Genomic DNA, 14,171 nt, shown 5'->3' on the forward strand with positions numbered 1-14,171 from the left:
TGTTTAACCAAATTTATCAAATTTATAATTTGATCGTGTTTATTTTCAAGAATTTGTACTGGATCTGAAGTTAAATTTTTGTTTGCCTGTAGTTCTTTTAATAAGATTCTTAAGAGTTTAATGTTGTAAATTTTTTGTTGAATTGATTTTTCATCATCAATTAATGATTTGTTTTGTGGTTGCTTTCTTTTTTCCCGAGTAACTTTTTCTAGCCTTGTTGATAATTTCTTTTCTACAGTATCTAATTCACCTAAACTATATTTTCTAGAAAGGGATTGTAATTCATTGAATAGTAATATTCTTTCTTTTGATTGAAATTCATTTTTCAATTCTTCAACTTCTTGAAAATCTTGTTTTAATCTATTTAAAAATGTATTTGCATTGAATTCTAATTCAAGATTAATTTTATGTTTCTTGTGTTCTAATGTCTGTGGTAACTCAGACATAAGTACTTTGAAAATTGCATCCGTGGATTGTGGATGAATTTTATGGATTTGCAAATCACTAACAAGATACAATGCGAATTTCTTTACTTTTATATCCAATATTTGATCTTGTAAATCACTGATGGTATCTTCAGTTGCAATTTTTTCGGAAGTATCTAAACTCAGTTGTTTTAATTGGTTTCGATTTAACTCTTGTTGCAGATTACTTTCGATGGAGCTTAATTTCGCTTCATAGGTTTCATCGTTAATATTTTGCTGTAGTTCTTGTGCCAAGTCCCATAGTTGATCATTTGTGATCGTGGAATAATGATTTTGCAAATCATATAACTCGATTAAATCGGTAAGGATTTGTAATTCATTATCTTGTTTTGGTGTAGTTACTTCGCTGATTTGTTCTTTAGGTGAAAGTTCGGTTTCCACCGCTTGTTGAGACTCAATCAAACCTACCCGTTTTTGATTAAATGTTTGCAAGTATGATTTTAATTCACTTTGTTTTTGCTCTAACCATTCTAAAGACATAATTTTCTTGATTTTTTCTTTGGAAGTGATATCTTTTTCCGGTATTTTATCTTTAACTAAAGTAATTTCTAGTTCGGTAATTTTGCCCAATTGATTTTTTAATACCATTTTATTATTCTCAGATTCAGATATTTTTCTAATATCAGTTTCATCTAGCTCCAACAATCTAATTTCCTTTAATTGATTTTGGATAATGTCTTTCTCCACATTCAGAATATTCACTAATACATTTTTAACAGTTTCATTTTCGAATAACTCTGTGACATTAATTTCTGGTGATTTTAATTCTGAAATTGTTTCAAATAATGGTTTTACTAAATCAATATCGAAAAGTGTATCTTGAATTTTCTCTTCTTGATATGTTATCAACTCCTTGATGGCTTCTTTTTTATCCAAACCAATGTCTATTTCAATTATTTGCTTTTCGTGTTTCTTTGCTTCTTGAATATCTTTTTTCTCTGGTTCTTGAATGACTTTTGTATCTGGCAAAGGCTTTTCAGGTGTCACCTGCTTTTCAATTACTTTCTTTTCTTCTTTGATTTCTTTTGCTTCTGATAAAGTGATTTCAGGTTTCTTCTCAAACGGCAATTCTGCTTCGATTACTTTCTTTTCTTCTCTGGTTTCTTTTGATTCTGGTAAAGTGATCTCAGGTTTCTTCTCAAACGGCAATTCTGATTCAATAACTTTCTTTTCTTCTTTTATTTCTTCTGTAATCACCGAAGGTGACGCGACTTCTTGTTTTTCTGATTGTTGCTCAATAATTTTCTTTTCTTCTTCCATTGATAAGGTAGATTCAACTTTCTCCTTTGGTACTGGAGTTTCAACTTTCTCCTTGGGTACTGGAGTTTCAATAATTTTCTTTTCTTCCTTAATTTCCGTCCTTTCAATCTCCTTTTCTTCTTTAATTTGTTTTATATCTACCGGTACAGTTTCCTCACCTTGTGTCTCTGAGCCCAGTGTCTTTGTAAGTTGTTCTTGAATCAACCCTTCTTTAGATGTTTCATCTGTGTCTAGTTTCAACATAATTTCATCGACCGTATCAACAGTTTTTCTTGTGTCTGTAGCATCTACTGTCACATCTTGTGTGTCAATAAACAAATCATGTGTCACTATTACAAGTTCATTTAATTCATCACGTGTGTCTAAGACCATATTAATCAATTTTTGCTTTTCGGTTTGAGTCACATTTGACTTACATAACTCAAACGTATCCAATTTAATAATATCACTTATTAAATCTAGTACATTCACAAGTGTTTCCCCAACTTGGTACACGATTTTAACGTTATTCTTTTGCACAGCCAAATTTGGATTATTTATAATACTTGTATGGATTGCATCAATATTTGTTTGTAAAGCTTCGGCAATATGATTCAAATCCATAAAAGTGTATGGGAAATCTCCATTTTTCTTTTGTTTAAAAGACAAGAAGAATGTCCGCAATCCTTGAACGGATTGTATCAATCCACCAATATCCCTGAAATTGGATTCATTTATATCCGATTGTTGCTTCAAAGAATTCAAAAACATTTCGCGTTCAATGTAGCACAATCGTTGTTGAATATCTGTAAGATTATTTGACAAAAGTACAGTTAAAAATTGGAAGTTATGTCGCAAAATTGAATCATCATCTGGCATAATATCACCAGTTTCTTCGCTTGTATGACTTTGACCAGTTGTTGATTGTGGACGGTCGGGTGAGTCTTGGAAATAAGTTTTCTTAATACTTGATCGTCGATCAAGAGTACCACTTTTTGCACTCATGTAAGTTTCTGTCTCTGGTTCAACGGACATACGGCTAACTGGCGAAACTGGTAGAGATAAATCATCCTTTTTCGATTCGGATAGACTGTAATACAAATCTGGACTTTGTATTGATTCAGAGATGGAACGTATTTCATAATTTTTTTCATCGACACTATGTCTTGAATCACTGTTCAAACGTAAGCGACCTGATGAATGGGATGAGAATACTGTATCTTCAATTACTGAAATATCTTCGATTCCTACTTCAGTACGAAGATCTTCTTCAACGGTAAAGTATTCGGGGACAATATCAATGACAACACCCTCCATTAAAATATTACTTGCTGTCGATGTTTCTTTCACTATACGTAACGGTGGCAATTCCAATACATTATGTTCTGGAAATATAGATCAATTGTATTAATGGCGAAAAATAATTTAGTCATTCGTAAGAAAATACGGGGTGAGATAGAGAAGTTTGCAATTTCGGAAATGCTGTAAAACAAAAACTCATCAATTATATTAAATCATTGTTTTTACCTTCTTGAAATACATAAAAAAGCATCTAAGAACATTATACAGGGTGATTCATTTAAATCTATTATGGCTAATAGTTCGTTTTGTAGTTAACCAATCAAGAAATAACTTAAACAAAAGTTGCAGAGTTTGATGGGGGACATCATGTTCTGACATCTGATTGGACCTAGTTCTCCAAGTTTTTTTAATAGTCAATAGCCAAAAAATTTTCAATTTTCTATATTTTGAAAATTACTTCAGTTATCGAAAAATTTTATTCTTACTTTTCATCTTAAGTATATTGTCAAGTTATAATAAAATTGAACAAGTGAAAACAAACAATTGACTGAGTTAATTGTTGAAATACCATGTATAGTCATTGTTGATTTCTTTATCACATTACATATACCAACATGTGACACATACATAACTGATAATCAAGTATAGTACATATTATAAAATTTCCGCCCTAATTGTCGCCCTCACGGGTAAACAGTGATGTTTACGAAAAAATGTGTCAAACTAAAGTTGTTTAATTTTTGATAAGGAACATTTTTTACATTTAAACTTTTGTTCTATCTCTAACGGTTTACAAGATGGGTCCTACTCACCGACCCCCCCCCTCTTTTCAGAATTGATTTATATTTAGTCCAATTTCACTTGAAAATACCATTTATGTAATTTCCTTAAATGCTTTTTTATGATGCATTTTAAGATAATAAAAAAGTAATTTGGAAAATTGATGGGGGTTTGTTTTACCCCAACAATATATCTAATTTCATGGATATTTTTGATGAATTTGGAAAAAGCAAAAACTGGCGTTAAAAGTGATGCTCTGGCTTAATTTGCCTTCTAGGATGTGTCTAGTTTTCATCTTCCACTCTATGTCGATTATTGCTATCAAATTTTGAGAAAATTCTGATTCTAGAATGATAATGATTATTGATAACCAAATAATTAATACCTGAAATGTGTTCAGAAAGTTGATCTGCATACATTTCAATAATTTGAATTGCCTCTTCTTGAGTCAGGTCGGGTGTATCATAATACGAAACAGAAATTTCTTTGCCATCAAATGAATATGATAACTCGTGCGGTTGGTCAATGGGAAGTGAATTTTCATCATCTGCCGTCCTAAATGTATCTTCCTCATTGATTGTAGATAGTGATAATTTTCTTAATTTCGGTTTTACAGGCGTTGCATCTTCAATACCATGAATAGATGCAGAACTTGTTACAGACCCCATGCAATTGTGGGCTTCACAAGTGTATAGACCTAAACAACATGTTCCATCCTGAAAAAAATTTCATTTAGTAACAAATTTTCAAAAAATTAGTAATCAATATTTACCTGCCCAGACATAATTTTGTGAATATCACCAGGATTTAATTCCACTCCGTCTTTAAACCACTTTAATGTTGGCTGTGGCACGCCAATGACTTTACATTCCAAATTCACGATACCGTTTTCAGTTAAAACGGCTCGTAAATTTTCTAAGAATTTTGGTTTTTTGAAATGTTTCGGTATAATTAATTTCAAAAAACTCGAACATTCTGCTCGTCCAAATTCATTTGATGCAACACATTTCCATTCGGCTTGATCCTCAAATTCTAATTTGAGTACATTCAAATGAAATACACCTTGCGTTTCATTTATTTGAGTATATTTTTTCCCATCGATTTCTAATTTATGGTCATCCTTATACCACGATAATTTGGGAGTTGGTGGCATTTGAACTGTGGGAAGAATAAATATTTTTGACGATAAAAGTAATATATTATCTTGTCTTCTGAACGGGAATGTTAATGAAGGAAAAAAATAATAACTTTTTAGGAGAGACCTCATTCTTGGAGAAACATTTTCTGAGCAATACCCATATGAACAATTTCAAAAACTATTTAACAAGTGAATTTTTATCTAAGAACTCTCTCCATTAAATTACCTTTCAAACAAAACAAAAAAAATAAAAATCGGTTCATCCATTTAGAAGCTACGATGCCACAGATTGACAGACAGATAGACAGACACACATAGCGATCAAACTTATAACACCCCTCTTTTTAATTTTTCCTTCTTTAAATTATCATAATGGGGCTTAATGTTTACCTTGGACAGTAAATTTAAATGGTGAGTTAATCGGAACTTCAGAGCTTATAAGTTTCTTAATAAACTTTGGCGGTTGTCGAATTGCCGTTAACATCATGGTTTCTTCATGGCTTAATTGCTGTTTAATATCATCAATAGTTAATTCTGCTTCGCTTCTAGCTTCTCCCATACAATTTTTGGCAATACACAAATATGATCCCAGCGAACTAACACCAGTTAATTGATAAATATCACCAGCTTTTAATTCTGATCCATCTTTGAACCAACGTAAATGTGGAGTTGGATAACCAACCACTTTACATTCAAATGACACTAACCCATCTTCGGTTAAAACTGCTCGTAACTTTTCAACAAAATATGGTTTGCGATAATTCTTCGGAACTAAATTAAAAGAAAATTTTTAGTAATTGCATCTTATTAGGCCATGGTCTAATTATATGTTAGGGTGGCAACAGATTTTATTGATATCTGTACTTAAGTTTGTAATTAAATCTAAGAAGTCAATTGTCCCATACTTTATAAAAGATAACATATTTGGTGGAATCGACGAGAAAAAAAAACTATAATTCAGTTAAGAATTCTAAATAAAAAAAAAACACACTTTTAAGGTTTTTAATAATTGTTTTATGGGTTGAAGAAAGTTAATCATGATACTTACTCGCGTGAAAGAAAAATGAAAAAGTATTATTACCTGTTAATTGTATATCGCAAGAAGACACAGCCGTACTATTATCTCCGCTTACAGCAACACATTTCCAAGTTCCTCTATCACATTCTTCAGAACTGATAATTTCCAACATATACCCACCAAGACCATCAGCTAAATCTTTGTAGCGTGGATTACTTGTATCAACATATTGATCTTGTGGATTTTGCCATTTTATTGCTTTTGGCCAAGGTGGAACAGCAACTGAGTCAAGAAAATAAATATCATTTAGATTAAGATTATTGCTTTACCAAATGTGGACCGAAAGCTTGTATGACACGCCTAAAACTTGGCTCGTTTTCTCAAAACATCTTTAAAACTAGATTTGAGTATTAAATATGCCAAACAAAATTGAAGCGTGATTATGAACATTCAGTCTTTTAAATCGGTTATTTTTTTACTAAATAAATTATCCTTAAAATATTGCAACTACTATTTAGACGTAGAAAAGTAGATAATATTCAGGCCAAATTTGACCCACTTCTAGAGCGCTAAAAGGCCTGCGTCTTGTTGAACACTATAAAGAAAACCTAATAGAAATTGAATGATTAATACATACTTTTAGATGATAAAATAAAACTTTCTCCGATTTTAATTTTTTCATTTTTTAGTTCTTGAATAAATATAGGCGATTGTCCCGTTGGTGGAACACTGAAAATATTATACAAATAGAGTAACAAATTTTCACAACAATTAGTACCAAAAGTTAAAAACAAGAACTTACTTGTAAACTTCTTGAACATTTTGAGATAAATTTGCTTTGCTATTGACTTTCACACCAGAAGAAGAATAAACTTTACCCATACAATTGGATGCTTCACATGTGTACGTGCCCAACGATATGGGATCACGACTATTTGCTACTAACGCAAAGATATCACCCGCTTTAATTTCACTACCATCTTTGAACCATCGTAAAACTGGCGTTGGAACGCCAACAACTTTACATTGTAACGATACTGTTCCTTCATCAGTTAATACGGCTTCTAATTCTTCGTAAAATACCGGCTTTTTATACGATTTCGGCACTGTAACAAATGAAACCATTTGAGTATGATTGTTCCCAAGGATCCTGCAGGATTCTCTATGAAATTGATAAGTTTAGATATCTTTAAAATTAATCTTTAAAGTTGATCTTTTAATATGGGAAGAGCTTCAGGGGGAAAGTTGTTGTTTCCATCAGGATTTTGGGGGTATTATACTAAAATTGTGCATTACCAATTACTTGAAGATAACATGACGATGTCACACGTCCTTTTCTACTTTCGGCAGAGCACGTCCAATGTCCGTTATCTTGTATACTAACGCATGTGAATTCCAATGCGTAAATATTGCCTTCATTTACTATTTTGTATTCATCGCTCGCTAATATTTGATTATCGTTTCGATACCATGTAACCTTTAAAATCAAATATTATTAATATAAAAGTGTTCCAGGACTTACAGCAATGAAAGAACCACCTCTATGAAGCTAATTTTGATCCGAAAAATGTGTAAGTGAAATTTACAAAATTTAAAAAACCCCTTAGAAATTTTTCGGGTACGGAACCCTAACTCGCACTTGATACTTATCTAAGAACACTCTTCTTTAAATTATCTTTTTCCTTAGAGCTTTCTCCGAACTGAACCGATTTTGAGGATCATCGCCAATTTTTAGTTGTTCCGAGTACGAAACCCTAAACTCGCACTTGAAAAATAGCTAAGAACACTCCCCATTAAATTACCTTTCAAATGAAACAAAAAAAATCCAAATGAATTCATCCGTTTAGGCGCTGCGATGCCACAGGCAGACACACATAGCGGTCAAACTTATAACACCTTTTTTTGGTTCGGGGGTTAAAAAATTGATTCTAAAAAACTTTTCGTCTAATCGATTTTTGTATTTTTAGGATCAAAAGTACCTTATATTCTAAGTTTAAAAAATTTGTTCGATTTTTCAAAGAAGTAACTTTTAAGAAAATTGCAAATTTTTTTAATTCTTGAACACTTCTGAAAAAATTTGACTCGAGAAAAACACTCATTTGTATAGATTTGGCCAGAAATTAACAATGCGATATCTTTAAAGAATAGAAATTTTTCGAAAAAATTCGAATAGTATAGACTTAAATTATGGAAAGGTATTTTGCTAGACTATTAAAAATAAGTTTTAATTATAGTTACCTTAAAGTCTGATCTACATTCTAATTCAACTAACAGTCGACTATTTGTCCCAATACGAACAGTAACATCTTTGAGTTTTTTCAAAAACAGTGGTAACTCATCCGTTGAATCACCTCCAAATTGTGATCCCAAAAATATTTCGGTTATTATTTCTGAGGAACCAACATCTTCTCGATCTTTTTTTAAATATGTATCCTCTTCACCCATACTGGTTTCCATGGAATGGAAATCACTATCAGATGATAAATATGGACGACGATGTATTGATGATGGAAGACTTGAACCTTGGGTCCTAATAGTATATACAATTTAAAAAGTTAACTTTTCAAATTTTTTTTGTATCGATAATAAATAGATATTAATAATCCTACCACACACAATCAACACTTAGCGGTCTTTGTGGATATATTTTAGTACTTCGACGTTTTGCATCTTGAGATGAGGTACAGTTGCAACATTTGCACACCGATTGCCCCATCTAGACTAGATACTCCAACCTGAAATTTAATAAACAATTTTTTAGGCATCATATATTTTATTTCTTATCTGGAATCATTAAAGGCAAACATTTAAATAAGCAGCCACAGATAGACATATAATGTTAATTAAAACCTTCAGAAATATTAAAAGGCCTTACAAAGGAAGTATCTTCCGATTATTTTAGAATAAATACAGCCAACAAGCTTAAAATAAGCGTTCCTTAGAATTCGCGTTTTACAAACACAATTTAAGACTTATATTTGCTCATGGATGCAATTTTCAGAACTAGATCAAATTGAAATGGGGCCACACGGGAAGCACCAGCTTTCAAATAAAAAAGAATAATCCAAATCGGATCACCCAGTCGAAAGTTCTGAGGTAACAAATATTTAAAAAAAAAAAAAAAAATACAGACGAATTATACGTTACACAATTATTAATTCTTGGATAATATTATGTAACTTTTTCTCTAAAAAACAATTAAAAAAACGCCGATTTTTTATCTAAAAAATTCAAAGCTGTTTATTGTCCTAGTCGATTGGACGAGGAGAAATTTTGTATACCTTCTTAAATTTTTTGAGACATAAATAATTTATGGGTTTTATTATATTATACTATTGATGTATAAAATTTTTGAGGCGTTAATAATTTATGGGCTCTTAGACTATGCTATTATGCAAGTCTATTTTGGTGAAATACCTAGACATTACATTACCAAAGTATTTATGTAATGCGTATATTATAAGAATGTAAATAAAGTGTAATTCAGACGACGCTTTTGTAATAAACACAATTTATTTCATCGTGAAATATTTTCTAATCGATGCCACTGATCTGCAGTTATTTACTTCAGTGATATTCAACTTTTAAACAGTTACCTTTAGAGGAATCATTTTAGATGAAAAAAGTACAAAATGAAGAATTTTTATGTACCTCAACCTATCGGCACAGTTATAGTTCATTTTTGAGGTGATTTTTGAAAATTTTAAAACCTTGAAAATATGCAACAAAATGGGCTAGAAACGTCCACTTGAAGGTTTTCGGGATCGCTGATCACTATTCCGAAGTCAGAATTTCGATATACTGCCCCTCTCCTGGCGTAATTCACTCCGCTGGCCCAACACAGAAATATTCAACAAAATAGACAAAAAAAGTATTCTCGGGGGTTTTTGTGATTGCTGATCACGATTCTGAAGCTAGAATGTGGAAATACTTCCCCTCCTGCGGTTCGCCTCTAGCAACACAGCAATGGGGATATATAATCGAATGTTTCCAAAAATATCCAAGTGGGGTATCAAATAAAAGAGCATGACTTCGGATCGTGATCAGTGACCCAAAAACCCCTAAGTATACTTTTTTGATCCATTTTGTTGAATATTTACAGAATATTGCAATTTTGGAAAACCGAGGTGAATTACCCCAAGAGAGGGGGATTATATCGAAATTCTGATTTCGGAATAGTGATCAGAGACCCCGAAAACCCCCGAATATACGTTTCTGGTCCATATTTTCAAGGTTTTAAAATTTTCAAAAATCACCTCATAAATGGATTCTAATGATTGGCCTATTCGGCCCATTGCAAAAATCAAAACTTTCTAGCGGCAAAAAGTTAGATGTAAATTCTGATATATGGACCTTCCTGATCATTTAAAAAAAACTGGTTCGATAGGTTGAGGTACAAAAAAATTCTCTATGAAATGCTAAAATGACACGACTATTTCATGTATAATAATGATGATATTTTGTAACCTTGTTAGAAATTTCAGTGCATTTTAGCGTTTTTGTCTAGGCTAAAATCAATTGATACGTTATACGATCGAATCGAATTTAAGTTTGTTTTAAAAACATATAATTTACAAAAAATATTAAATTTATAAATAAGTCTCATGGCCATATAAAAATAGAATTTTTATATTTTAATTTCATGTTACTTAATTTTATGAAGTATTTTTTTTTTAAATGAAAATTTATTAATTTTAATAAAAATGGGTAAATATTTTTTGGAAACAAAATATTATTAAAAAACAAAGATATTCTCTATTTCGCTTTCATTATTCCTGATTAGATTAGGTATTATTATTAATTTTTACTTATAAAACTTATATATTATTTCTCTAGCATATTTTTTTGTAGGTCCGCAATTCTCCCTTAGTCGATTATCAAATTCTTATCGCGCTGGCTAATGACAAAAACTAGACCCGCGGTCTAAAAATGTAGTGCACCGATTTGGTTATTTTAATTTATTCAAGATATAATTTTAGTCACTTTGTATTATTTGTATATCATATCAGTAATAAAATTCAATATACACAGTAAAAAGAAAGTAAATTACTGTTGATTTTTTGTATCACTTATATATTATTTCTCTAGCCTGTTTTATGCCACGGATATCGCACTGGGGAATTCCGCTCGGGTCGACCAGTTTTGTGTAATTCTGTGGTAAAAATCTATTATTCAGAATATTTTTTTTGGTACAGAATTTATTTTAATATGATAATGCTTTAAGTGTAAAGTTGTTATGAAATTGTGAAATAATATCTGAATAAAAATTTGTGAAACCAATAGAATTCGAACCATTAATCAAAATTATAAATTATGAATTATTGAAGAATCAATAACAATTGAATAACATTAAAATTGAATTAAAGATTGTCTGTACTATTTAAAAAGATAAATGTGGGTAGATACATTCAAAATTTATAAAAAAATAGTGTCATGAACGTCATTTCACTTCAATATATAAGAAAAACAGCAAGTGAAATTTAACACAATTTGAATAACCGCCGACTTCTACTCCCTTCAGATTTTCTTGAAATATAGCTAAGAACACGTACTCCCACGAAAACAACCCCATTCAAATCGGTTCACCCTTTTAAGATTTGCGGTGCCACAGACAGACACATATAGCGGTCAAACTATAACATCTTCCTCCTTGCATTGAGAGTTTAAAAATACATTGTAAGAACTTAAGAAAGGAAATTTGGAAAATCTAACAGCTTCTGACGTGAGAATTCAAATATTTTATTCTTATGTTTTTTTACTCTTTCTAGCGCTTCCACCATTATATAATTAATTAGACCTCTTCACAGCTAGGAAAACACAGAAACGCATGTATACATACCTATTTGCAAATTAAAAAATATTCTAAATTTTAATAATTATTCTGAATGTAAAAGTGATTTCGAAGAATCTATTGGTATTCGTAGGTTTTTGTGGATCACTCACTATCGCCTTTGCGTTAAATTACCAAAGCAACTATAGTCGTTTTTAAAATTGCTAGAGTTAAAATTTGCCTACTTAAGTAGGTCAAAACTTCGTTTTTAAACACTTCCAGGTCTTCCAGGAAGATTCGAATATTGTTCAAATTAAAGTTAGATTTTGAATTTGGTCTGTATATAGGAGTAAAAAAATTTGTTTATCTGTATTTTGTTGAGAAGGCGCCAAAATGATTAGTGTGATATGAGTAGTTCTGTAAAATTTATGTAATTTTCAATTTCATAATTTTAAATACACGCAATTTCTACATAAAAAATTATTTTTTCATATAAAAGAAATTTAATGTAAAAAATTTATTGTGGCCTGTCGTCGATGCCGAAATAACTTTTGAAGCCATACCCTTTTCATAAAATATAAATTTTTTAAGGTAGTACTATCGGTAATAGACTTTGCATTCAGAATTTAATGAAATTTGGCATAGTTGTCCATTATTATATCATTATTAACCAGTTAAATTTTTAAGGGCCTTCAGGGAACTGAAAAAAAAAAATATCTTAAAGATATTTTAACATTGATCCTTATGGGAAATCACAGATTTTATTTTATTTCACAAAACTGGACGTTCAGATTTTAGTTCTTTGAAGGCCCCTAAAAATTTTACTGGTTAATTGTAATATAATAATGGACAACTATGCCAAGTTTCCTTAAATTCTGAATGCAAAAGTCTATTACCGATAGTACTACCTTAAGAGAAACAACTTTGGATTTTAACTCAATCGAGTATTGTTTCGAAATAATTCTGATTAATTAATTAACTAATTAAGTAATTAACTTGATTATAATATCAAAATATAATTGTTAGTAAAAGCTTTTTAGAGCATTTTAGCTTAAAATTCACAAAAGCATAATATTGTTGGAATTATTTTTTAAATACTTACATTATTTTACCATATGTATTATTGATTATCCAATCAATTATATTTTAAATATAAGAAAATAGTTAAAAATACTTTTTAACCCACAAATGAATTTTTTTAAATAATTATGTCTTTAGTTTTTATATATATATATATATAATTATTTTTTTATTTTCATTAAAAGATTAAATTTTTAAAGTAAATAATAATAATTCTAAATATATTTGAATCGGGAACACATATTATTCTAAAATAAAATGAAATTTTTTGTTTATATTTAAATATTTTAATCAAAATTAACTTAAAATATTTTAATATATTTTTGAAATGAGAAAATGGTTTCAAATGAGAAAAATATTAAATAGAAAAGTTTTAAAAAAAGTGATAAAATTGGATTTTATAAATCATGCATAAATTGTTTTTAGTTTATTTACTAATTTATCTTTTTTCGAGAGCCAACTATAAGAGAACCCTCAAAACAACGAAAAATTGTTTATTTGTTCGATATTTTCGAATATGCTTAAACAGTACGCGAGGCTCGTAAGAGAGTACGTATAATGTCGCATTATACAGAGAAATAAAGCTTTTGAAACCCACAAGCCGTAAAAGCGAATTCTAAACGGTGGAAAATTTAGAAAAAAAATATTTTGATTAAAATGTTTTTAAAAAAAATTTTAATTCCAAAGTGCCCGATTTGCTTTGACAGTGCGTAACTTGGCCAAAAGAGTTCGTATCAGAATGCATAACAACATTGAAATGTGTAAAAACTTTCGAATGTATATATTGGACCACTTGAAAAATTTATACTTCGTGTACGCTTTTTTATTAAGTTCTTAAAAAATTATAAGATAGGTTTTACCTTCGTCCCAACCCTTTGCACATCCTCCCAACCTTTTGCACAAAGCGGTAAGGAGAGATAATTCAATTTTCAGCTTTGTATTCAAAAACTACAAAGTACAAATTTCTGAACTATTTTACACATCTTTTTGAAATTTCGCATATACTTGAATTTCTGGAAGAGGCTCGGTTTTTTTATTGTCAAGTGTAGCTGGCTCTCGGATTAAAATAAATCAGCATGAAATTTAATAGAAATATAACTCATAATATTTCACCATTGTTAGTTAGAACTAAAGTTAAAGTTTTGCGATGTTGCCAAAATAAATATTTTCGACATTTATACTTATTTCTTTGTATTATTATCTGCACCTAAATCTTGATTATCTTTTATTTATATTTTATACAAAAAAATAAATTTTTTTAATGTACCCTCCCTCCACTTCGTGAATTTTGCTCTATTATCAACAAAACCCTTGATCTTGAAGTAAAAAAGTAAAAAGTTTATAGTTTTGCAGTCAATT

General features: G+C 30.2%; 1 protein-coding gene across 1 annotated transcript; it reads right to left on the minus strand.

Annotated features, from left to right (window-relative positions):
- Nucleotides 1–35: 35 nt before the first annotated feature.
- On the minus strand, nucleotides 36–12,876 carry LOC123296202 (titin-like; the record flags this gene model as incomplete). The annotated part of the gene is made up of 11 exons (XM_044877662.1): nucleotides 12,835–12,876; nucleotides 8,572–8,697; nucleotides 8,201–8,492; nucleotides 7,259–7,439; nucleotides 6,765–7,068; nucleotides 6,600–6,691; nucleotides 6,026–6,244; nucleotides 5,335–5,715; nucleotides 4,579–4,964; nucleotides 4,192–4,522; nucleotides 36–3,109 (listed from the first exon to the last, which is right to left on the minus strand). Coding segments are annotated over exons 2-11 (5,367 nt in total), but the record flags the coding sequence as incomplete, so codon positions are not given.
- Between the last annotated feature and the right edge of the window lie 1,295 nt (nucleotides 12,877–14,171).

Source organism: Chrysoperla carnea, chromosome 3 (assembly GCF_905475395.1).
Source record: "Chrysoperla carnea chromosome 3, inChrCarn1.1, whole genome shotgun sequence".
Lineage (NCBI taxonomy): Eukaryota > Metazoa > Arthropoda > Insecta > Neuroptera > Chrysopidae > Chrysoperla > Chrysoperla carnea.